Source organism: Podarcis raffonei, chromosome 9 (genome assembly GCF_027172205.1).
Source record: "Podarcis raffonei isolate rPodRaf1 chromosome 9, rPodRaf1.pri, whole genome shotgun sequence".
Lineage (NCBI taxonomy): Eukaryota > Metazoa > Chordata > Lepidosauria > Squamata > Lacertidae > Podarcis > Podarcis raffonei.
The window spans coordinates 56,377,666-56,403,201 of NC_070610.1; the positions used below are offsets into that span (position 1 = coordinate 56,377,666).

General features: G+C 40.2%; 1 protein-coding gene across 4 annotated transcripts in view; it reads right to left on the reverse strand.

The window, feature by feature from the left end:
- Positions 1-25,536, reverse strand: part of MCUB (mitochondrial calcium uniporter dominant negative subunit beta) — a 63,729-nt gene that overhangs the window by 10,893 nt on the left and 27,300 nt on the right. For 2 of the 4 annotated variants that reach the window (XM_053403835.1, XM_053403837.1), the window contains 2 exons: positions 5,128-5,203; positions 3,987-4,154 (listed from right to left, as the gene is read on the reverse strand). In XM_053403835.1, the coding sequence (XP_053259810.1) occupies positions 3,987-4,154; positions 5,128-5,203 (244 nt within the window). Of the gene's footprint in view, positions 1-3,986; positions 4,158-5,127; positions 5,204-25,536 lie in introns of all 4 variants that reach the window. The other 2 variants (XM_053403834.1, XM_053403836.1) reach the window with 1 other exon arrangement.

Sequence of the window (25,536 nt, forward strand, 5' to 3'; positions counted from 1 at the left end):
GCGGGGGTTGGGGCAGGGGAAACCCGAGCTTCCCCCAACCCCAGTCCCCAGAACAGGCTGCTATCCGCAAGCCGTGGGAGAGCTGCGCGAAGCTCGAAGCCTGGGGCGTGCTGAGCTCAGCGCGCCCCAGTCTTCTGGGTGCAGGCAGCTCTCCGCAAGAGGTGGGAGAGCTGCGCGACTTCGCGCAGCTCTCCCACGGCTTACGGAGAGCCGTGCGAAGCCTGAAGCCTGGGGGTGCTGAGCTCAGCGCGCCCCAGGCTTCTGGGTATAGGCAGCTCTCCGCAAGAGGTGGGAGAGCTGCGCGACTTCACGGAGCTCTCCCACGGCTTGCGGAGAGCTTCCTGAAGCCTGGAGAGCAAGAGGGGTCGGTGCGCACTGACCCCTCTCGCTCTCCAGGCTTCAGCGAAAGCCTGCATTTGCCCCATAGGATGCACACACATTTCCCCTTCATTTTTGGAGGGGAAAAAGTGCGTCCTATAGGGCAAAAAATACGGTAATTCCGAACGCATACTCTAAGAAAAGCCTATCTTCTTCCCAATATAATACTTTTTGGAGCAGCATTTTGCTTTAGGGCTCTTGACCAATGTGGCCAGGGTTAGGGAAGAGCTATACCTCAATGGCAGAGCACGTATTTCGGCTCCCATTGGTCCCAGGTTCCATCTCTGGCATTGTCAGTTACAGCTGAGAGACTCTTGCCTGAAACCCTGGAAAGCCACTGCCAGTACATATAGACAATACTGATATAGATAGATCAGTGGTTTGACTCAGTAGAATAAGTCAGCTTCCTATGGTTTTATCAAACCAAGGAACAGTGTAGTGATTGCCTGCACACTCTCCCTGTTTCCCTCTTCCTGTGCACCGTATGGTCAGAGCTGTTTACCATAATTTGCTGTCCTCCTGTCATTTGCAGGTTATGGCAAGTGGCTTTCTATCATAGATCCTTCTCGCTATCAGACTGCTTTAAATGGAGATTTATTTTCTTTAACAATATTGATATACCATTTGATTGTAAGGAAACCTCCGAGCGGCTTAAAGAATATAAAATAAAACATTAAAATTATTGATAAAAGCAGATATATTAAAACCTTTCGGCTTGTAACTTCTACATGTCTTGATGGCCTAAAATAAAGATGTTTTAAAGCAGGTGCTGAAAAGAGCATAGTGAAGGACCCTACCAGAGATGCCAGATGGAACTGGGGGACCTTCTACATTCAAAGCATGTGTTCTAGCACTGAGCTGGTCATTCATCCAAAAGGTGCAACATCAGTGCACTAATGTTTCTTTAAAGCTAGCACAAGAGGCTCTGATAAAACATATTACTACTAGCTTGGAACATGGCCTGCTTCTCTGTCTTATCTCTGACTCAAAGTAATGTGCTGTTAGCAAAGGCATACTGGCATATCCTAACTGGAATTGTGTCATCTGGGCTCATGCTGGGCTTCTGATTACAGTAGCGATGAACCAAGTACAGCAGCTTTCTTCTCCACCCGCTCTTTTGGGGATGCAATCTGGCCCAGTATCATTTATCAAAGGAGGGAAGGGGGGGACATTAAATATTTATATGAAATATTATTCTCGCTGCTTTGTTTTGCTATTAACTTTTATGGGTCGGCTACCAGGCATTCTACAAATAAATAAAAAATGCAACAACACAAAAATGCCGATTTAAGAAATGTTAAGTGCAAGTGAGATTCAGTATTCTCATATAAACATAAATTAGGTTTGGGGAAAGAAATCCAGGAGGGGTGGTATCTTTAAAAGGAAATATTTCTCTGAAAGCACTGCACACAGACTCTTTTGCACTTGTTGCAATGGTAAATTCACATCACCCTAGAGATTGAAAGATAGAGGAGAACAAATACAGGAGTCTCTCTAGTACACTTCTTAACTGTAACTGTCGTCTGCAAGATAATTTTCTATTTCATGTTGCATGAAGTGAAGCCTGGTTGGTAGTTATCTCAGCTTATGCAAAGATGCAGAATAGAAACGCTGCAAATGTTTTGGGAATGATAACATCAGCAGTCTGATAATCTCTTCAGTTATAGATTGCTGACAAGGATATTACTAAACTATGTTATTGATCTGACTATCAGCATAATAAGGTTTTCAGTTCTATGATTGCAGCCAACAAGCCAAGAATTCCCTCCCATTTGGTTACACCTATGACAACTTTTTAAAAAGTGAGTAATTGTAATAGAACTAATAGTATGATTGGCTATATTCATTCATTTAAAAAGTTAGTAATACCTATCCAAAAAATGAAGTGGCTTCAATTAGTGACACCATTAAAAGAGATAAAAGTCAACCATCAACATCTTGCCTGGTTTGCACATAACACCAAGTGATGCTTTGTTTAGCCAATGTGTGGGGGTTTTTAATGTCTCAACACAGTCCAAACGAACTAACTATGATTTGTTTTCTGGAGACGAAATCACATCCTCTGTTGAGATGTTGGCAGGAGCCCAACAATGCCAATCCCTGATGCTAGTCCTGCTTATTGCTAGCCCAAGATTGTTCAGACTTCAGCCTTGTTCGAGCTTCCCTTTTACCCCCTTGAACCTCAAGATGTACCAATCAGAGCCAGGTGCAAAAGACATTACGAGTCAGAATTAAACATCAGGGGGCCTTTGAGCAAATTCTGAGCCTCACAATTTGTTTTCAGTCCAAGAACTGAACTGAACTCATATTCTTCCTTTCAAACAGAGGTCCACTCCTGCCTAGCTATCTTAATCCCAGAAGCCTAATATAGGTGGGAAAAGACATTTTGCTGTGGCTATTGTTAAGCAACAGCATGTGTCTCCTGAGAAATCTCTATGTGGGACAAGAAGCTACAGTTAGAACTGGATATAGAACAATTGATTGGTTCAAAATTGGGAAAGGAGTACAACAAGATTGTATATTGTCTCCCTGCTTATTTAACTTATATGCAGAATTCATCACGCGAAAGGCTGGACTGGATGAATCCCAAGCCGGAATTAAGATTGCCGGAAGAAACATCAACAACCTCAGATATGCAGATGGCAGAAAGTGAGGAGGAATAAAAGAACCTTTTAATGAGGTTGAAAGAGGAGAGTGCAAAATATGGTCTGAAGCTCAACATCAAAAAAACATCATGGCCACTGGTCCCATCACCTCCTGGCAAATAGAAGGGGAAGTAATGGAGGCAGTGAGAGATTTTACTTTCTTGGGTTCCATGATCACTGCAGATGGTGACAGCAGTCACAAAATTAAAAGACGCCTGCTTCTTGGGAGAAAAGCAATGACAAACCTAGACAGCATCTTAAAAAGCAGAGGCATCACCTTGCCAACAAAGCTCCATATAGTTAAAGCTATTGTTTTCCCAGTAGTGATGTATGGAAGTGAGAGCTGGACCATAAAGAGGGCTGATCACCGAAGAATTGATGCTTTTGAATTATGGTGCTGGAGGAGACTCTTGAGAGTCCCATGGACTGCAAGAAGACAAAACCTATCCATTCTGAAGGAAATCAGCCCTGAGTGCTCACTGGAAGGACAGATCCTGAAGCTGAGGCTCCAATACTTTGGCCACCTCATGAGAAGAGAAGACTTCCTGGAAAAGACCCTGATGTTGGGAAAGATTGAGGGCACAAGGAGAAGGGGACGACAGAGGACGAGATGGTTGGACCGTGTTCTCAAAGCTATCAACATGAGTTTGACCAAACTGTGGGAAGCAGTGGAGTACCTGGCGTGCTCTGGTCCATGGGGTCACGAAGAGTCGGACACGACTAAACGACTAAACAACAAAAATTGTTAAGCAACTGAGCATTAGAAATCTTTACAGAACTACTGGAGATCAGTTACAGAGATCTACCAGTTTACTTTCTGCCCACTCTTGTGCTAGACATCTCATTGAAGGGGAAACCTCTACACCCCCAAAGTAGTACAGTTAACAAAAATTTCCAAAAGTCATAGTCTGCTTTGCATGTAAAGGAGCTGGAACAGAATGTCGGTGACAGTGGTGTTAGTACCTGCTGTGAAGACTTCTACCTTTTCAATGGCATTATCCTCTCTTTGTATGTCCTGCAAGAAGGCTCCCACAGTCATCAGCATCGGCTTGACTGTAAACTGGCAGCGTTCCTTTCTCGAGGGTAATGTCAGAGTTATCGCAGGCAATCCATGTTTATAATGTACAGTTACTTCTGGGGGAGAAAAGGGCATTTTAATTGATATATCACTCAAACTTTTTTTAAAAAAATGACGACAACAGAGTAACTTACAAGCACATATTGAAAAGCTTGGGGAAAACAAAGACATGACACACCTGACTATATGCTGCCACATATACTCTGCACTGAAGATCTTGAAGAAAGGATGTGATAAAAACCAAACAAATACATACATATTAAATAGAAGGTCCAAAAGTGGAATGGGTAGCTACTAAGTGTATATGATATGATAGAAGGCCTCACTCCAGAATCCTATATATCTACACAGTGGCGTAGCGTGGGGGGTGCAGGGGGGGCCGGCCGCACCGGGCGCAACATCTGGGGGTAGGGCAAATCCACGGGTTAGGGGGCGCAAATCCACGGGTTAGGGGGCGCAAATTACTTGCCTTGCCCCGGGTGCTGACAACCCACGCTACGCCACTGTATCTACATTACAGGATATGAAGAACTGAAAGTGGTTGAAGGAAATGCACTCTCTGCAGTACATGCCATGCAGAGTTTAAAGGAGGAATATGCTACTGAAATCCTGCACCCGCCCCTGCCAGAATTCATGCAGAATTTAGTGCTTCTGCTTGGGGTGCAATGGGCTCCAAAGAGATCCGGGATTTAAAGAACCTGTGAGACTTGTTATCTATCAAGCCCCAACACTACTGATCTTTGCCACACCTGCGCCAAGATCTCCAAATGCAGCACCGTTCACTATTCCTAGGAGTTCAAAATACACGAGCATCTCATGACACACGAGGAGGATACTATTATATGATTGGGGTGGGCAAAATACTAAGAAGTCCGAAGCCCTGGAGGGATATATGTTGACCTAAAATTTTGAAGACTTTCAATTGTCCAGAATTAAAACAGAGAAATTCTTGGATATGCATGCACCCAGACACTGTGAACGATGTCATCACTTGATATGAGAACAGTAACTGATAAGAAAGCTTACCATCAGATGGCACTAGTGTGCTATAAAGTGCTCTTCTGTGATGTCTTAGATTTCCAGTTTGTCTCAGGCAAAGCATCTGTAAAGAAGATTGATTAGATGTCAAGAGTTCTCAGCTGAATACATTCAATGTAAGGGCTGCTTCTCATACCTAAGTTTCCTCACGAAGAGCCCACTGGGAGAAAAAGACAAGATATTTATTGAATATCTCCAGTTTAGACCCAAGTTTGTCCAGATTTTAGATAATATATACAATGCACAGTCATAGGCATGGATTCAATTATATTGTTGTCAACAACAATACTACAAACTCTAAAGATGAAAAGCTCTTTAATGACTTTTGTCTACGAGGCTGTGAAGACTCCTGAAAAGTAATCTAAAGGAAGTGGGAACAGTTCCCTGACTGCGATGTGCTAAAATACCACTGACAAAATGGCACAGAAAACACACAATTCTTAAATAGGAATATAAGATATTTAAATTCAGGAGAAAAATTGTGTTAATAACAAATTCCAAAACATGCAAAAAACACTGTGCAAGACCCTGTAGTGAAAAATTATATGTGTTTTAAAAAGAAATACCTGAGCCAAACTAAGCTAAAAATTTGAAATAAACTTGCATAAACAAGCTATGAATTTCAGCTCCCAGCAGTTGGTTTTTCTTATGAAAAGCAGCTTTGGTGCCAACTCGTTTTGAGTGATATATATAGGCAGGAGAAAGGCAGATGCCTAACATTATCCCCACCAACATATACTATTCCAAAGCTCTGCAAGCTTTTCCTCTCATGGTGTTTCAAACATCAGCAAACAAACTGCACTACGGCAAAATGCTGCTGAACTTGTTGGGACTGCAGAAGTGGAAGGCCAAAAACCATACGTGCAATTTTGAAAGTGCTCTCTAATCACTACTGATGAAGATTCCCTATTTCATGCAATGCACACAAACACAATTCACAGGTTATCCTGTTAAGAGTTCCATAATGCCACCACACATCTTCAGCTAGCATAGGAGAAGACACTCTTTGACCAACCTGTTAAAAAATGCTAGCCGTTCTGTTCTGCACTCTCACTACACTGGATACAGGTGAATCCTCCTAGTCTACCTCACTATACAGGTAAACATGCATGCCCTTTTGGGTGGGAAAATGGTAGCAGAGAAAAGGAGTAGATGGCTGAGGTCATCCTGGTATCTGTGAAACTGACAAAGCTTTCTTTGAACATAATCAACTTTCATGGAAAGGCAGGGAAAGCAAACTGTTAAGAAAGCCCACAATGTTAAATGTGAAGGTTTCCTATACTTCTATTCAGAGGATTTATTAAAATAAACATGAAAAATGCTATTTCAATGTGTATAAATATATGGGGGGAAATGCACATTAGGTAATATACAGCAATTCTTGTACAAGGTTGGTGACACAAAAACACGGTGAGGTGAAAATGCTACTTTAAATCCACCCTCTCCACTGCCAATTAATGCTAAAGTTATGACACGCAGATGGATGCCAACAAACTATGACACACAAGCATTTTAAACTGACAATCTGGACTTTCACATGCACCCCCATGGGGCAAAAGTGGTTCACAAGGGATGACATGATCCCATGAGAAATTGATTACTAGACAGACACGCAGAGGAGGTCATTCATGTAACTGGGTTCGACACTGAGACAAGAATTTCAAATGAATAACCTTAACACTGATGCATGCTGCACTAAAAAATTAGAAATCTTGGCATGAAGGACTACTCTTATTCCTGTTTCTTAATATATCTGTCACAACCAGCACAGCTATACGGAAACACAAAGGAGAACCTGGTCTCTCAAGCAGCCATAACTACTACGGATGTGGGTACTATCATGGCATAGGTGCTGAAAATAGTAAAAAGCTTTTATGTTGATTGTTAAGAAATGCACATATAGCAACTTTGGTTAGAATAGTTACCTTACAAAAACAATAATAATCAAAAGTGAACACCTCAAATTTGAGAATGAGTCTGTTTTGAAGCAAGACAAACAGAATAGAACAAACTAGGAAATTACCAAAAACAAGCAAAGTCTGCTTTAAAGGAAATGTTTACTTCTACCAATGACCCATTATTTCTGCTTTCAGTCAATATCCAATTATTTGTGGTTCTGGTTACTATACCCTGCTGCCAAATTCTAGTAGAGTTTTATTTCATTATGCTAAAAGAGTTCTAGCCAAATATCCGAGTAATAACCTTGTCTCCATGTAATCAATTTAATACTCTCATTTGCTTTTGAAATTGCCCAAGTGCTTGCGAGGGCCACCCCTATTCTTTGCTTGTAAAGTAACTGATGCACGTTAACCCACACACACACAGCACATTTGCTTCTTCATCATCTCAAATTTGATTTACAACCCCCAATACAAATGAATTGTGAAGCAATAAAAAGGTTGCTGCGGATGCTAGAAATTGAGTGCAAGCAAGTAGCAGTCGGCTAAGCAATCAGGCACTGCAACTATTTATCATGCCAACTGCTTGGTTAATGGGAAATGCTGTTTGGTATACAGGGGCTTGGCAGATAAACTGAGGCTAACGCTGAACAGTGCCAATGCTTGCTCAACACAATCAATCTGCCAAGAGCATATTGGATTATGATATACACGAACTCCCAATGTTTACCATACAGTGCTCACTACTATAGTAGATTAAGGGACAGGTGACGACAGAAAGAGCAACCGGTCTCCTTTAGTTCATTTAATTAGGGTTTCCAATAGTCATGGTGCATAAATAGCAGGATCATCAGAAAGTCTTTGCCCTTCTTCAGTACACTTGCCACCAATGTCTCAGGGGGCAATTCATCTCTGGCTAATACCATTGCATGATCAATTTGGGCTCCAAAGAACCAAGAACCTGTTTTGCGGGCACACAAATTTTGTTCTACAAAAAGGATCCACATCCTTCTACAACCTGCTGTGTCCTGTATCCAGCATTGGTGCATTATGTAGCAACATGAAAATTAACTCTTTCAGTGGTGGTGATCTTGAATGTGGAACACCCTCTTCCTTGGAAGTCAGGCTGTTTGCAGGCTTTTGGTGCATGCTCAAAACTTATTTTCCTAACTCTTAAAGATTTTAATGGAACCATCCATAGGAATGAATTTTAACTGGCTTGAGTATTGGTTTTATCTGCTCTTGTTGTGTATTATTATATTCTGGGAACATTTATTGTTTTTATACATTTGTAACCTACCCTGGGATCAAGAATGATGAAGAACATTCCTGCCCAGTGATTTTTTTTGGTTGATTCAATCTTTAGTGAGTTTATGGTATGATCATGTTTCCGCTTAATCACAGGAAAAGTTTCTACTTAGTTTATTATAGTACATATTTTTTAAAAAATAAAATATATTATTTGGCTATGTACTGTACAGAAAGTGCTTATGCAAAATATTACTTAGGATACTGTCAGAATTTAATCCCCCCATGGGGTAGCCATGTTTGTCTGCTATGCAAAACAACAATGAAGAGTCTTGTGGCACCTTGAAAGCTAGCAAATTTATTGCTGTAAGGGCTTTTATGGAAATCGACAGATGCATGTAGTGTTATCCTAATCTTTTTTTTACACAAAGTATTTACACAAAGTATTTTGGGGGGGGTATGGGTGTAAATAATTGGGTCAGATAAAAACGAAATGCAAAAAGTACAGGTAGCAATAGTAACAAACTGGCAAAAGTTGTTGATAACAGACATCCTGGTATTCATAAGCTAATTTACACATGTAGAGTAATAATAATAAAAAACAACCTTTGAGCCAGTTCAAGCTACAGTTCATAGAATTTGATCTCTTGCCGAATTGTAATTCAGCAGTTTCAGGTTGCAGTTTCCCTCTGAAGTTTCTTTGTTCACATAAGAACACATACAGGGTGTCCTGGGAGAATGAAGTGTTGCTTCACTACTTTTTATTTAGTATTGTCATTTCTTATGTCAGATCTGTGTCCATTTATAATTTTCCTTAGAGCTTGTTTGATTATTAACAATGCTCTTCTGCATTCTACGTAGGTTGAAGTTTCTTGTTTAAAAACATGACTAACAAAACTCCAGCAGCCTGCAATTACATGTTGAACTGCTGCTCAGATAAATGAGTGTGTGCTGGGAGCAAAGCTTTCTGCAATTGGAGGAAATAAAAATTAATCTCACACTCAATTTCCCTCAATAGCCAGCACGTGTAGACACAAAGTCAGAAAAGCTAAAGCACAGAATGAACTCAGGCTTGCTAGAGAGGTTAAAAGCAACAAAAAGGCTTTTATGGATATGTTCGTAGCAAAAGGAAGAACAAAGAAACAGTGGGGTCACTCAGAGGAGAAGATGGTGAAATGCAAACAGGGGACACAGAAAGGGCTGAACTCCTCAATGCCTTCTTTGCCTCAGTCTTCTCCGATAAAGAAAACAATGCCCGACCTGAAGAATTTGGAGCAAATGATTCAGCAGAGGAAACACGGCCCAGAATAACTAAGGAGATAGTACAAGAATACTTGGCTAGTTTAGATGTATTCAAGTCTCCAGGGCCAGATGAACTGCATCTAAGATTATTAAAAGAACTGGCAGATGTGATCTCAGAACCACTGGCAGTCATCTTTGAGAATTCCTGGAGAACAGGCGAAGTCCCGGTAGACTGGAGGAGGGCAAATGTTGTCCCTATTTTCAAAAAGGGGGAAAGAGAGGACCCAAATAATTACCGCCCAGTCAGTCTGACATCAATACCAGGGAAGATTCTGGAGCAGATCATTAAGCAAACAGTCTGTGAGCACCTAGAAAGGAATGCTGTGATCACCAATAGTCAGCATGGATTTCTGAAAAATAAGTCATGTCAGACTAACCTGATCTCGTTTTTTGACAGAATTACAAGCCTGGTAGATGAAGGGAACGCAGTGGATGTAGCCTACCTTGATTTCAGCAAGGCATTTGACAAGGTGCCCCATGATATTCTTGTAAAGAAGCTGGTAAAATGCGGTCTTGACTATGCTACCACTCAGTGGATTTGTAACTGGCTGACTGACCGAACCCAAAGGGTGCTCATCAATGGTTCCTCTTCATCCTGGAGAAGAGTGACTAGTGGGGTACCACAGGGTTCTGTCTTGGGCCCGGTCTTATTCAACATCTTTATCAACGACTTGGATGATGGACTCAAGGGCATCCTGATCAAATTTGCAGATGACACCAAACTGGGAGGGGTGGCTAACACCCCAGAGGACAGGATCACACTTCAAAACGACCTTGACAGATTGGAGAACTGGGCCAAAACAAACAAGATGAATTTTAACAGGGAGAAATGTAAAGTATTGCACTTGGACAAAAAAAATGAGAGGCACAAATACAAGATGGGTGACACCTGGCTTGAGAGCAGTACATGTGAAAAGGATCTAGGAGTCTTGGTTGACCACAAACTTGACATGAGCCAACAGTGTGACGCGGCAGCTAAAAAAGCCAATGCAATTCTGGGCTGCATCAATAGGAGTATAGCATCTAGATCAAGGGAAGTAATAGTGCCACTGTATTCTGCTCTGGTCAGACCTCACCTGGAGTACTGTGTCCAGTTCTGGGCACCACAGTTCAAGAAGGACACGGAGAAACTGGAACGTGTCCAGAGCAGGGCAACCAAAATGGTCAAAGGCCTGGAAATGATGCCTTATGAGGAACGGCTAAGGGAGCTGGGCATGTTTAGCCTGGAGAAGAGGAGGTTAAGGGGTGATATGATAGCCATGTTCAAATATATAAAAGGATGTCACACAGAGGAGGGAGAAAGGTTGTTTTCTGCTGCTCCAGAGAAGCGGACATGGAGCAATGTATCCAAACTGCAGGAAAGAAGATTCCACCTAAACATTAGGAAGAACTTCCTGACAGTAAGAGCTGTTCGACAGTGGAATTTGCTGCCAAGGAGTGTGGTGGAGTCTCCTTCTTTGGAGGTCTTTAAGCAGAGGCTTGACAACCATATGTCAGGAGTGCTCTGATGGTGTTTCCTGCTTGGCAGGGGGTTGGACTCGATGGCCCTTGTGGTCTCTTCCAACTCTATGATTATATGATTCAAGGCAGGAGTGACATGATTCAAGAGCTGAAGACTGATCTGGAATGAGCCTCTACAGATTGCAAGAAAAACCCAAACAGAGCATTTTGGCTGATGTATCAAACAAGAGCATGGTAGGATACCAGTTTTATCAGTGATTACTGCTGAGTTTGCAGAAAACATGACCCTGAGTTGCCTATAAAATACCAGTTTGTCTTGGAAAATATGAGTTCTCTAGTATGGAAGTTGAAATTGTTGTAGTTCTGATTCAACCATCTAAGGACTTGTTTCATGGACTTGTAATTTAAAGCCTCTATAGAGGCTATAAGATGCAACAAGTAGAATCTATTCTCTTAATTTTAGAACAATTTAAACTTTGTATTTAATTGTTACATATTGCTTTTATTGACCAACATTATTTTTTATTAAAATACATTCTCTTCATTTTTTGGAACTGATGATTACAGTTCTGGAATTGAAAGATTAAAAAAATAAAAACCTGAATGATAAATTAAAAACAAATAAGTTCGCCAGAAACGGCTTAGTCATGTTGGCCACATGACCCGTAAGCTGTCTACAGACAAACGCCAGCTCCCTCGGCCTGTAGACAACTCCAGAGTCGTCCGCGACTGGACCTAATGGTCAGGGGTACGTTTACCTTTACCTTTACTCCATTTGAAAGTATTCTACACTGTTTTCTATTTCATTACATCGTTACAATATGGCTAAGAATATTATCAACATCATGATGCACAATGGTGGCAGTAGTGGAATAACTCATACATACAACTTCAGCCTATGATGGAGGGGTTCAGAGCCTTAACACCCCAAGATGGTCTTGCTTCCCATAGTCACAACTTTGAATTCAAGGAGAAATTAAGCATGGTTTCACTTCCGCCTGCTTCTAGCCCAGCTCTCACAAACAACCCTGGCTAATGTCCTTCTCAGGTGAAGGAGGGGTGAGGGAGAGGGTCCACTCCTTTGCCCTCTGGCACAGAACGACCTCCTTTGCCATACTAATGATCACACTTAGGTGGCAACTATGATCCTTGTATGGTTAATTCAACAATGGAATCCTCCATTAGATTTTAACCCTTGCTCAATCCAGGGGATTAGAAAGTATTCAAGCACCATACATACTGATTCCTCCCCCTTCCATCAAACTCACAACACTATCAAGAATTCAGCAAAATACTTCAGCTAGTGGTGCCTGCATATAAGAGGCAACAAAAGCAATAGTGGGGAAATAATGATTGAAATCTGACAAGTATTCTGCTGAAATACAGGCTATAACAATTCCATTGGTAAAACCTCTACAAGCTCACTATCTTGCCCTCAGAGAAATCAAAGAGAAGAAAAGCTGTATGGGTGGTTAAAACCAGTTTAAATAATGCATGACATAATTCATCACGCTGCTAAGTAAATATGGGCTTAGTTCCAAAAATTCCACTAAACAAGTAAAGTCCCTTCTGATTACACAGCAGGCTCTTTGGATCCAAGCCACTGGGTTGTTGTTCTTACTGCCCCTTTTAAAAATTCTTCAGGTTTCAGCAGGATATCTGTACAATGGATATCGAACAAACTTTTTCATTTCTTAGAAGGATGTTTTATATAAATGAAGGTTTTATATCAGGAAAGTTCCCCCATAGCATGTCTATAAAGAATGAGACTTAACACTGCAATACAGGCAAGAAAATCCAGAAAAAAAATTGCAGCCAAACTCATCAAGAACACTGAAGGTACTTCCTAGAATGAAGGCTTCTTGTTTTATGTTGTTAAATACTTTGCTTTTAACTTTTATTAACTTTGAAGCAGCTGTCCTTTCTTAGAAGGAAGCTGCAATTGTACCTAGGTACACTAATCCAGAGGCACAAACCTTAGGGGTGAAACTGTAAGAGAGCCACATTTATACAGACAACAACAACCCTCATACGTTTCCTTGCTTAAAATACAGCTCAAGGTAATTTCAGAATTTTTTTGTTTATACCCCTTTAAAACACACACACATGCGCAATGTTAAAACACTGAATTCTGGCAGAATTCATGAAGGGGGAAACATTTCAGCAAGCAAGGAGTTGCACAGAACCCAGTCCAAGCTTCCTACAAGCTACTCCAAAAGTATTTACCTATAATTCAAATATTTTCCACGAAACGATGAGTACAGAATATCCATCAGAACAACTCCATATCTTCACTACATGAAGGATAAGCAATTAAGTTTGTTAATAGCATTTATTTGTTTTACCACTTGCCTCACTCATTTTTCTCCCAATCCTCATCATCAGATTGACACCTTCCATGGATCACTTCAATATCATGTCCCATCCAGCCTACTAGCATAATTTCTGAATAGGCTTTAAATTACTCTTGGTATTTTATAGGTTTCAGTACAGTATTGGACATTTCAAAGATTGATTGGATTCCCTTCACAGTAACGATTGCTAGACACATTTTATGTCTCAATTTTTAAGTCTACCTTCATTCTCTAGCAATAAAAGCCTGGTACTTTGACAGAAGAAAATCCTTTTTGAAAGGCAATGAATAAAATGAAGTCTGATCATATTCTAAAATCTGTTTAGACCCCAAATATCTGAAAAACTGCCTCCATCCCTAATTACCTTCTTTGGTGTTAAAATCAGCAGAGTGGGCTCTCTTGGTACTTCTACCGCCCTCAGAAGTGCAACATCTACACTGCAGGAGGAAATAATCAGAACTCAACCCATAATAGTTGTTTATAAATATTCATTGGAGTGTTATAAATGGGATGATTACAAATGGAATAAAGAGTTAAAAGTGTTCCATTCAGCTCAAAGTTGCTTTAGCACAGGGCCAGCCCAACCATGAGGGAAGGTGGGGCAACCATATCAGATGGCAGAATTCACAGGGGCAAAGGATCCTCCAAGGAATGCATCAACTGCTGCTGCAGCCAACTTCTTGGAAGCCAAATCTGGCCGCCTCTACAGCAGCCTCTAGGCAAATAGGAAGTGCTGCTGGTCTCCTCCCCTGCTTGTTCCTGATCTGGATCTTCACTCACCCCTTCTTCCCAAGTATGGGATGGGCGCCATTTTGTGCTTCGCCTCAGGTGCCAAAATGTATTGGGCTGGCCCTCTGCTTTAGCATCTATACATAGAATCTATACATAGTGTATCTTTAGATTAAAGACTGAGATTGAATCAACAAAAACACAGCATTTTTATTGGTATCTGAGAGAGAGGGAGCAGAGGTAAGGGGAGGAATATTTCCACAAACCCCACTACATAATTTGCTTCCCAGTTACCCAGTGATGTTTGAATACGAGTCCTTCTGCCTAATACCTGGTCTTAACACAATTGGTTTGTGGTAGAAGGAAAGCCCCATTGGTCTCTTTAGGATTGCAGCCTCAGTGGTCTTTAATCTAAATGCTTCAAGTTCACTGGGGGCTGCTGGGAGATTCCTAGCTCCTTTCTCACTTTTTATTCTGCTCTGGTTGCAGGCAGTGAATAAACTGATTGCTGTGGAAGTACAACAGAAGCCAAATTTTCACTCCCCTGCCCTCCTACAATTCCTTTATTCTCTACACATTGGCAATGGCCTAAGATTTTGACTTTGGTGCAACCCACCCATGAGAGAAAGGTGGGGTAATTAAAGGATGGCTTAACTTGTTCATTGATTTCAATGGGTCTGCTCTGACTATGGCTAACATTGGATGTTGCCCATAGTATTGGGTATAATCAAGTAAGGGGGGGAGGTAAAGGATCCCTGGGCGGTTAAGTCCAGTCAAAGGTGACAATGGGGTTGCGGCACTCAGCTCATTTAAGGCCGAGGGAGGTGGCGTTTGTCCACAGACAGCTTTCCGGGTCATGTGGCCCACATGACTATACCACTTCTGGCGCAACGGAACACCGTGACGGAAACCAGAGAGCACGGAAACGCTGTTTACCTTCCCACGACAGCAGTACCTATTTATCTACTTGCACTGGCATGCTTTCAAACTGCTAGTTCGGCAGGAGCTGGGACGAAGCAATGGGAGCTCACCCCGTTGTGGGGATTCAAACAGCTGACCTTCTGAGCAGCAAGCCCAAGAGGCTCAGTGGTTTAGACCACAGTGTCACACATGTCTCTGTATAATCAAATATAAACAAGTTGACTAGTTAGCACCTTGATTAAGCTGGCTATAATGCTGAATAGAATTTGCTTGTCATTCTGTAGCATTTCCACACACACCCAACAAAACCTACCAGTTTTGAAAGTAATGTAATGAAATACATTTCATCACTGTAGAAGTTATACATCTGTCACCAATGTACCTGCCAAAAGCACAGTTCTGTTGGCAGATCAAATTGTTAGAAGCAATTGGAAAACAGTATTGCCAGTTCTCATTTACTTCCATCAAACTCAAGTTTTAAGTCTAATTGTTGCAGGCATTTGCCTCTCCTGACCTCTGCATTCAATCCTTAGTTTGCAGTTTTCCAAGTTAAATGTCAGTGACAATGAAATCAGCACACAAACCTTGTTCTTAACACTCTGTTTCAGCAAGGGTGAGCAAACTATGCGGCATTTCAAAGTATTTGTCACTTAGGTACATTTTTGCCTTATGCTTCATATACATTGGTACCTCGGGTTAAGTACTTAATTCGTTCCGGAGGTCCGTTCTTAACCTGAAGCACCACTTTAGCTAATGGGGCTTCCTGCCGCCACCGTGCCGCCAGAGCACGATTTCTGTTCTCATTCTGAAGCAAAGTTCTTAACCCAAGGTACTATTTCTGGGTTAGCGGAGTCTGTAACCTGAGCGTATGTAACAGATCTAGTCTAGCAGATCTATTCTGCTATGACATGTACTGTACTATTTCTTGGGCATTCACAACACCAACGAATAGCACAGTTCAAGCCAGAACCAGTCAGAAGGAGCAGTAAATGCTCGGGCACCTACAAAGATACCATAGGACACAAATTTGGATTATCCACTAATTTTCTCCTCGATCCTTTTGTTAGTTAGAAAGACACTAGCAGTGGCTCTTTTGATATTTTTCAGCTTAAGTTATTCTTTTTTAGGGATTGTACAGTGGTTGCAGCCCTTATCCCAAAAGGATCCAGATTGCAATCATCCACCCGGGCCAAGGAAATTGCATTTTCCCAGCTCTAAAACTGCAAAATGCAGCTGCGGGTAAAATGAAATTTTTGCCCAGCCAATAAAAGCTGCTTGCAGTTGTGAGTATTATCAGATTGTGGTTCTGTACTCTAACTACCTATGAAATGGCACCAATACATCACTAGAGCTGATGCCTCAAGAGTCCCTTCCTATTATACATGCTGTTTTTGAGAAATGAAATGCCATCTTGTCTCTTTAAGACAAATCAGAAGACTGTACACTGCAAAAATAGTCCTCAGGGAGGGAGGACCCATACCAAGGTTTTAAATTAAAGCAGGAAAGAAAGAACAAGAAGCTAACACTCAGCAGGTTTTATTGATTGCAGTACAGCCAAACTGTTGATTTCTGCCTGACTACAATGCAGAACACAGTCAATACAGGACCAGAATGAGGAGAGCCCAAAGAGGCAGCAGCACAGTAATGGCAACACACAAACATCTCCCAAAAAAGTATCAACGGTTTGCCAACATCCACTTTATTAACTGCTCAATTAGCATGCAAGGACCAATCTAGAGCATCAGTAAACCACATGTTCCAATCGAAAACTCAGTGCGCTTGTTTTCCATTACAAAACTCCTCTTACACTTTGAATTAATTGAAATTCAACAAAAAGACTTAAAAAGGGAGAAAATGGGTATCGAGGACAGGAAGCAGCAGTTTACATAATTTAAGATATCTGTTGTAGCAAAACATTAAAATTCCCAAAGCGGCACTTATTGGCAAATGAGCAAATGCTCCCTTCAGTTTTGTTGGAAATGAAAGGGAGCACCTTGCTGATATGCTTAAGTGAAAGTGTGTACGACAAGCACGGCTAAGCAAATAATTAAAAAAGCAAATGAGTCTTTTTAAAATAATAAGAAAATACAAGGCTACAGATGAGAAAAATATGGCACTGATCTACAAAAGAGATTTATAATCTACAGTCATACTTTGTGTTGTGTTCCGCTCTTGTTATGGACTTTCAGCTTACGAACGTGGTTCGCCACCCGCACATGCACAGAAGCAACCTACGCGCTTCACGCATGAGCGATATGCTCACTTCACGCATGCAGAGCAACGCTCGATCACTTCGCACACATGCGCAGAAGAGGAGCTCTAGTTGCAGACTTTTCGGGGTGCGAATGGCACCCCAAAACAGATTAAGTCTGCAACTAGAGGTACCACTGTACTGAAATTTCCATGGGAGAAGTATGTTGCATTACCATCTCCAACAGTGCTATAATACCTACTGTATTTAAAAAGGCTTTTAAAAAATCATGCCCAAAGTGCCAAGAATTCCACTACAGTGGTACCTCAGGTTACATACGCTTCAGGTTACATGTGCTTCAGGTTACAGACTCCGCTAACTCAGAAATATTACCTCGGGTTAAGAACTTTGCTTCAGGATGAGAACAGAAATCGTGCAGCGGCAGCACAGCAGCAGCAGGAGACCCCATTAGCTAAAGTGGTGCTTCAGGTTAAGAACAGTTTCAGGTTAAGTACGGACCTCCGAACGAATTAAGTACTTAACCTGACGTACCACTGTATTATAATTATTCAGAATTGGAGTTGAAAACCACATTTGATTTTAAATAATTATAGCACACCAAGCCTTAGACTTTATCAAAAAGAACGCCCAGCAGAATTTGCAGAAATAACACGCCTGCAATGGTAGTGCTGGTATTGTTCATGGTTTGCTGTTGATCTGCAGTGAGCCTCTGGACTGAAGACACAGGATGAAGTAAACAATCTGATGCTGAATTATGTCTTAATCCTGTGCAACTTATTTTATGAAATAAAATCTTCACCTGACTCTCTGCCTTCTCTTTTGAAGTACTATACATCTTTTGTGCCTACTTACAGGCACATCTATGACACTATTTCATAAAGCCACCAATGGCAAAAGCATTATTAGAAAACACAAGTTCCAAGGCAACTTTACTAGCGAGACAGTTTTACTGCCCACTCTTTTAAGTTCCCCAAGGACACACAAGGAGATTAAATAGAGCTCAAGGAAGCCAGTAATTCCTCTCAGAAGTTTCCAGCTTCCCCTATATTCTTTACTGCATTTTGTTTTTTAAAAAAATAGTGCCTTTCATATAATGTATATTTATATATATAAAAAACAAAACAAAAAAAAACCCCAAAACAGTTTTGAGTTGAGCTTGGAAAATCTGCATTCCCAAGTGCAGAATATACAACAGGTTTATCTGTGCTATAATTTCTGAAAAAAACAAAAACAAAAAACTTGAGCAGAATATTCCATAGGATATCTATCTGGCCATGAGTTGAGAAGCTATCTGGGGGATACCAGGGATTGAATCTTGGACCTAGTACATACAAAGCATTTGATCCACCACTTAGCTTCAGCTGTGCATAAAATGGAAGTCCCCTAGCAGTAGAGCATCCGTTCACATTAGGAACTGGGCAAACATTCAAAGCAGGAGCAGTCAACTAGGTAAGCATCTCTGCACGAATGCCGGCAAGCTGAACACAATCAGGTTCAGTCTGACTTGAATGGGCTACCGTTTAAATCCCACCTGCTCTCTACCTAGTACTCTGCTGCCGTCAACACTATTCGCTTCCAACCAGGGAAAGAATGCCTGGAAAATGAGGCTTATTTGGTTAGCTGTATTTCTTCAGTCTTAAGCTAGACATTAAATATGCCCACTTGGCTCATTAAGCTGCTTTAAACTCTGGAGGAAAATTAACGCCTGTTGTCAGCATGCTGTGAAAAAAATAAAAGGTAATGAAGGTATATAACTGCATGCAACAGCATTCTTACAAAAGAGCTTGTGGTGGTTCTTGCTTCCTTCCAAGTTTCTAATGCCAAGAAAGACCCCATACTAGCCAGAAAGTTTATCTGAGTTACAAACACCTCTCTTACATTAACCACTCTCTTACATTAACATAAAGAGAGTGAGTCTCAAACGCAATTTAAGCTTCAATATAAACCAATATGAGACTGCATTGGTTATTGTGGATGTAAATGTTCCATCCTTCCCCAGTCTTTGACTCTAAGAAGAATAAGGTGCACATGAGGCCTTCTGAGCTTGAGCGACAGAGTACAACCATTTCATCTTTCGAATGGAGGGAAGGATTATCATATGAAATAGTATTGGAGAAACAAAGAATCATTACTGCTTTAAAATTGATAAGCTGAAAATCACCACAACGGCTCACTCTCCTGCACAGGTAGTATTCATAACATATGCCTCTGGATTTTATTGTTTCTACAGGAAGCCTCATTCTCATAATATTGAGATGAGTGCATTAATTTATGAAGTGGGACATAGTGGGAAGCAGCTGCAAACGAAACTACAATCCCTGAACTCGTTAGATTGCAAGTGAAGTCCTGAACTACACATATCTACATCTACAAGTGGGACTTTGTTTATCTGGTTGTAAGTTGTTTCGACTTGCCTTTGACAAGAAAAAGTGACCAATAAATTTAATTAATGAATAATAATCATACATCTTTCCTGCTCCCATCCAGACCACAACACATGATGTTTATAATCATATCCTACGACAGAGCCACATTTCTTCCAGTTCCTCACATAGGTGTCTTGGCTCTTCTCCACTGGTAGAGGAGTCAGTAGATTTGGGAGTTTGGGCTGTTTAAGTGGCCACAAGGCTACTTTCACTATTAGCACAACCACACAGTTAATCTATTTCTTAATAATCACTGCCTTTTCTGAACAGGAAGGCCAGAAAAGGAAGCAATTATAGCCGTTAGAGGAATGAAGTGATAATAACCACATCAACTGTTTATGCTAAATGTGTGTGTGTGGGGGGGTGAGGAATATTGTGACTAAAATATATATATTTGCCTCTACCCTAATTTGTATTATATGAAGTAGAAAAATAGTTACCTTTCCATTATACGTAACAAAACATTCTAATGATGGATGAATGCACACCTGCTCATAGCTAGTTGATTATGTAGAAAATGTCTTCATATTCACACACAGAGGAAATCTTAAACATAAAAAATACAGCTATCTTCTTCATAACTTATCCAGTGGGGTATTATTGCACTTGGGAGTAATTTAAGATGGGAGGAGGTCTAGAAAGGAGGGAAGACAGGGGTATCAATTCATTATACTTTTCAGTCCTAGGAAAGCCTGTATGATAGCACAAACCATAATATCTGTCTCTTAGCAAGCACTTTTCTTTTGGAATGAGGGATGGGAATGCAAAAAGAAATTCATTATATCAAGTTTAATGCAAGTACTGCATGACAGCTATAAAAGATGACATGGTTTGGCCATTCTATAGAGTGCCTTTTACAGGAGCACAGAATCCTAAGAACCTCTATATTTGGCTGGCAAGCCTTATAATACAAAGCTGACAAAAATCTGCTAACACTTCCAGAGAAGTAGGTCAAAAAGTAAGCATTAAAGTAGAACTAGTCAGTATTTATATATGAACAATGATGTAATATTCAAAGATAGTGAATTGGCACTGTACTTTAAAATGACTCAATCATTTTATGGACCCTCTGTGTTAAATTTCACTTAATTTGAGATTGTTTGGTTTTTTTATTTAGCATTTACTGTATTTGTGTTTTAAATTATGTAAGCTTCTTCATATGGCCCCTTGGAGGCTGTGAGGCAGGGAAGACATTTTCTCAATAAATAAATAATAGCAATAATACATGCAACATACTTTGGACAACATGGTTTTAAGGCAGCCCCAGTCTTTCAGCATTCTGCAAGCCTGATGATTCTCTAGCACACACAGTTCATCATTTTTCATTATAGCAACTCAAGTGTAACTTAGGTAACAAATTATTACAGACACAGAGAAACCATTGTACAGCATCTACACTGATAAGATCAAATATTCTCCAAGGGGAATGGGAAGTATAAGATGGCTTCCTGCTCATTTCTCATTCAATTTCCTCTGTACCTTATAAAGGAATTTGTGATTATCACCCAGAAAGGGGTTAAAAATCTCATTCTGCATTCAGATTTGTAAGACTGCACTGAATGATCAGACTTTTACCGTAGCCTTTCAACTTCCATCTGCTACTACCTGTTAATAATATAGGGTAGTAGCAGATGGAAGTTGAGAGTCACAGACTAGCGCAAACATGAATCAAAACAGACAAAAATGTCCAGAGAGATAACTACATCTATAACAGCTGCTGTTTGGCTGCAAGTTACATACAGCCACGAATAACCCAATTAAACAGATGTGTTTAGGAAGAGTTATTTTTCTGCTCTTCTGCTGGTTTATACAAAGATACTGCAATGATACCCATTTCCCTGCCACATAGGTGGCCACCTCTGCTCTTGATTCTGCTCAACCTTGCAAGTATTTCATATAATTTCACATGCTCTAGTAACCTTGCATCTTAATTACTGTAAGACTCTCTACACAAGGCTACGATTGAAGACAGTCTATCCTACAGCTTGTGCAGACTGTGGTTGTGAGAATGCTGTGTGCAATCATGTTAAACACAACCAGACCCAAATTAAGATACTAATGCTGATACAAAAAGCCCTAAAAGGCTTGGCAACCAAGTATCTAATGGAACAACTTTCCTTGTATTAGCCAACCTGGACTGAGATTAGCAGAGGTGGCACATCCCACACCCAATGCAGAATTGAACCCTACCACCTGCTCATCAGCTGATGTTAACCAGCAACATCAGCTCATTGACAGGTGACCATGGTTTGGGGACACAATGCCCTCGCAGGACAAGACTGGCCCATAGGCTAGAAGTTGTCTACCCCTGATGTGGACATCTCACACATACAACTTAAAATATTCTTTCTAGTGAGTTGCATATGCATATGTTTTTATGTGCTGTAAGCAGTACAGGGTGGCTGGGGAAACCCAGCTATATGGGCAGGATATTAATAAGATAATAATAATGTTGGTAGTATGTGTTTGGAAGAGTTGTTATCCATCCTTCTATGATACAAGGCTTCATAGAGTTATGTTTAGGTTTACATGAAACAATTCCAATTTAAATAATGTGACTAAATCTAGCCACACTATAATTCTTCCATCAACTCCTAGTGAGTTTTGCAGAGACCCTTTAAGTCAACATGTTTAACTTAACATGGTACGGTTATTGCAACAGTTGTGCTATGAATTGTTAAAGTTGATTACTATGGTTGTTATTTGCATATTTGAAATTTTTTGAATAAAAATATTCATTTTAAAAAATCCTGATTTACATACTATGGATTCTAACATGGCCAAGTCTATACTTTTAAAATATTAAAGATTGAACTGAATGATTAAAGGGCACATAAATGATACTTGACCATAAAAAGGGCAGCAGTTGAAAGGCTCCACATGGAATAATTATAATTAGAGCTTAAATATTACCGTTATCAAGCTCTTTTGCATTTTACAGCACAAGCTAGCTAGCTCACCAGCACAGTCAAGCCCTTCATTACATTAGATATGATTTTTTCCCCACCAAATTACAGCCCAGGGCTTTCAACATCTGATTAATGGCTGAATTCCCACATCTGCCATTTTGAAACTCTTGGCAGGAGGACACGGGCAATTTCCAAGTAATCAGTAAGAGTTCTCCAACATTATTCAACATAAAAAGGAATGATGTATAGCCTTCAGTCATCTCTGTTCTGTAATTAATGTTGTAATGCCGCAGCAATGCCCTCGTAAGATACATCTTACAATTCTTATGAAGGCAAAATGAAAGGCATTCTCATGGCAAAAGGCGAATTATCAAATGCTCTTAGCTAGGAAGTTTCCAATTTGGGGCCATTTAATACAATATGAAGAATTCAAAGAATCATTATTAGTGTTAGCTCTTTAGTATGTGTTCCATTCTGTACATATGGGGGGAGAGGGGAGGAAGAGGCACATATAGTTGCTACTTTATTAGTTAGAAGTGGATACAGTTTGTATCTGAAATGTCCATGTTATTATATAAAAGTGACGGGAACACACATTAGGAAAGTCCAGACAAATTCATTCACCAATTGATCATCGCTTTTGAGAGCGTCACAAGAAGCAATTTATGGCCCAGTCATTGTAGCAAAACAGGTTCTCCATCCTGACCTGCCTTGAGTGAATGCTTCCTTTCAAGCAAGAGTCCTTTAAGTAAATCGTTTTATTATTAAGATTGATGTTGCTCCTTCAATATACTTCCAGTGATCAGAATTAAGGAGCAGCAGATTGCCTGAAGGCATGGCTTGGATCCAACAGGGCAGATCTGCAAGCAGAAAGCACTCCGAGACATGCAAAGAGAAGTTCACAGTTTTCCACAGCTTTAAATATTTTATTTTAAAATTTTGCAATATAACAACAATTTTCCATTCATAATAACACCATATTTGACTTCCCCTACCTACCCACCCCGTTTTCCAAATTTTTTCCTTTCTTTTCCCTTGAATATAATTACTTTTTCCATTTAATTTCCAAATATTTTAAAACCTAATTATAGAATTACTTCATAAATGTTACATCAATCCTGCTAATGTTTTAACATGCTTACAGTGTTCCTTAAAATAAGTGTATAATTTTTTCCCATTCTTGATTGAATTTCTTCTCATCTTGATGCCTGATCTTCACAGTAAGTTCAGCCATTTCAGCACAGTCTATCATTTTCGTTATCCATTCTTCTTTCGTTGGGACCTCTTCTTCTTTCCATTTCTGGGCAAATAACATTCTAGCGGCTTTAGCAGAATACATAAACAATCTCCTTAGCTTCCTTGGCAATTCATCACTTATTATTCTAGCCGAAAAGGCTTCTGGTATTTTTAAATAAACGTTATCTTAAACATTTTAAAAAATTCATTATATATCATTTCCCAGCAGCCCTTTGCTTTTTTGCAAACCCACCACATATGGAAAAAAATACCTTCTTTATCTTTACATTTCTGACACATTTTAGGAGAGTTTTTATACATTTCTGCAAGTTTAACTGCTGTCAAATACCATTGGTACATCATTTTCATATAATTTTCTTTAAGTGAACTACAAGCCATAAATTTTAAATCCTCTCTCCACAATCTTTCACATGACTCAATTGGAATATTATGTCCCAAATCCTTTGCCCACTTTTCCACAGCTTTAAAGGGTGCACAGGAGACTGTGGCAGGAAGGAGGCAGCCAGCAGCAAAGCCCTGTTCTGCATGCCAAACATGCACCTCACAATTCTTAGGATCCAAACCTTCGTGTTCATTGGACTTTGAAATAAACTTGGTATCAAACTCTCATATTTCAGTATCAAATATGTTCTTATTAATAATATTGATTAAAAAGGAGCTACTGTAAAACGCCAGCTGTTTTTCATTGCAGCTTTTTTTTGGTACAGTGATAACTTCCGCTTTTCGTAGGAATCGCCACAGACAGTTTAGTACCACAAGGCATACTTTCAAATTGGCTATTTTTATTTTATTTCTTCAGTAAGAAATGTAACACTCTATAGATTACAACTTAGCCTCAGATTCTCTAACTCTGCTAAGCTTATGCATCTGAAGTATCTTAATACAGTGGTACCTCGGGTTAAGTACTTAATTCATTCCGGAGGTCTGTTCTTAACCTGAAACTGTTATTAACCTGAAGCACCACTTTAGCTAATGGGGCCTCCTGCTGCCGCCATGCCGCCAGAGCCAGATTTCTGTTCTTATCCTGAAGCAAAGTTCTTAACCTGAAGCACTATTTCTGGGTTAGCGGAGTGTGTAACCTGAAGCGTATGTAACCCGAGGTACCACTGTAGTAACTCCAACTGGCATAAACCAATTTAGCTCCTACTGACTTACCAGTTGCACATTTAACCAGAACAGACAAGATGATCCTTAGCATCTGTTCCTTTCCATTACTTAAGTTACACTATTACACAGTGGAAAAGACAACAATGTACAACATGAAAGTTCTGCTACATTTCACATTAGATGTTCCAGTAGTTGGCCCAGCATGAGAAAGAGGGCAAAATGATCAAACTAGACTAGTTTTATTTGCCATCTGTTTTTTTTCTTTTTTGGCACACAAACACACCAATGAAGGGAAGTGATGCAGTACTTGGTTTTCATGCACTGTTAAGTTTTCTTTAGATTGTAAAGAATAAAACCTCAGTGTGGAATTTTAAAAAGAAGCATTTCATGGCATTAATTGCTGACTCCTTATACTGCAACTGCTTAACTTTTAACATAAGCTAAATAGATCTCTGCATTGCCTATACCCTTTCAAGCATTATAAAACCTCTAGGAAACAACCCAAAACAAGCCAGTGACAGTCTTGGGAAGCAAACAACTACTGAAGAACCACAGAAAGTGCAGAACTCTAAT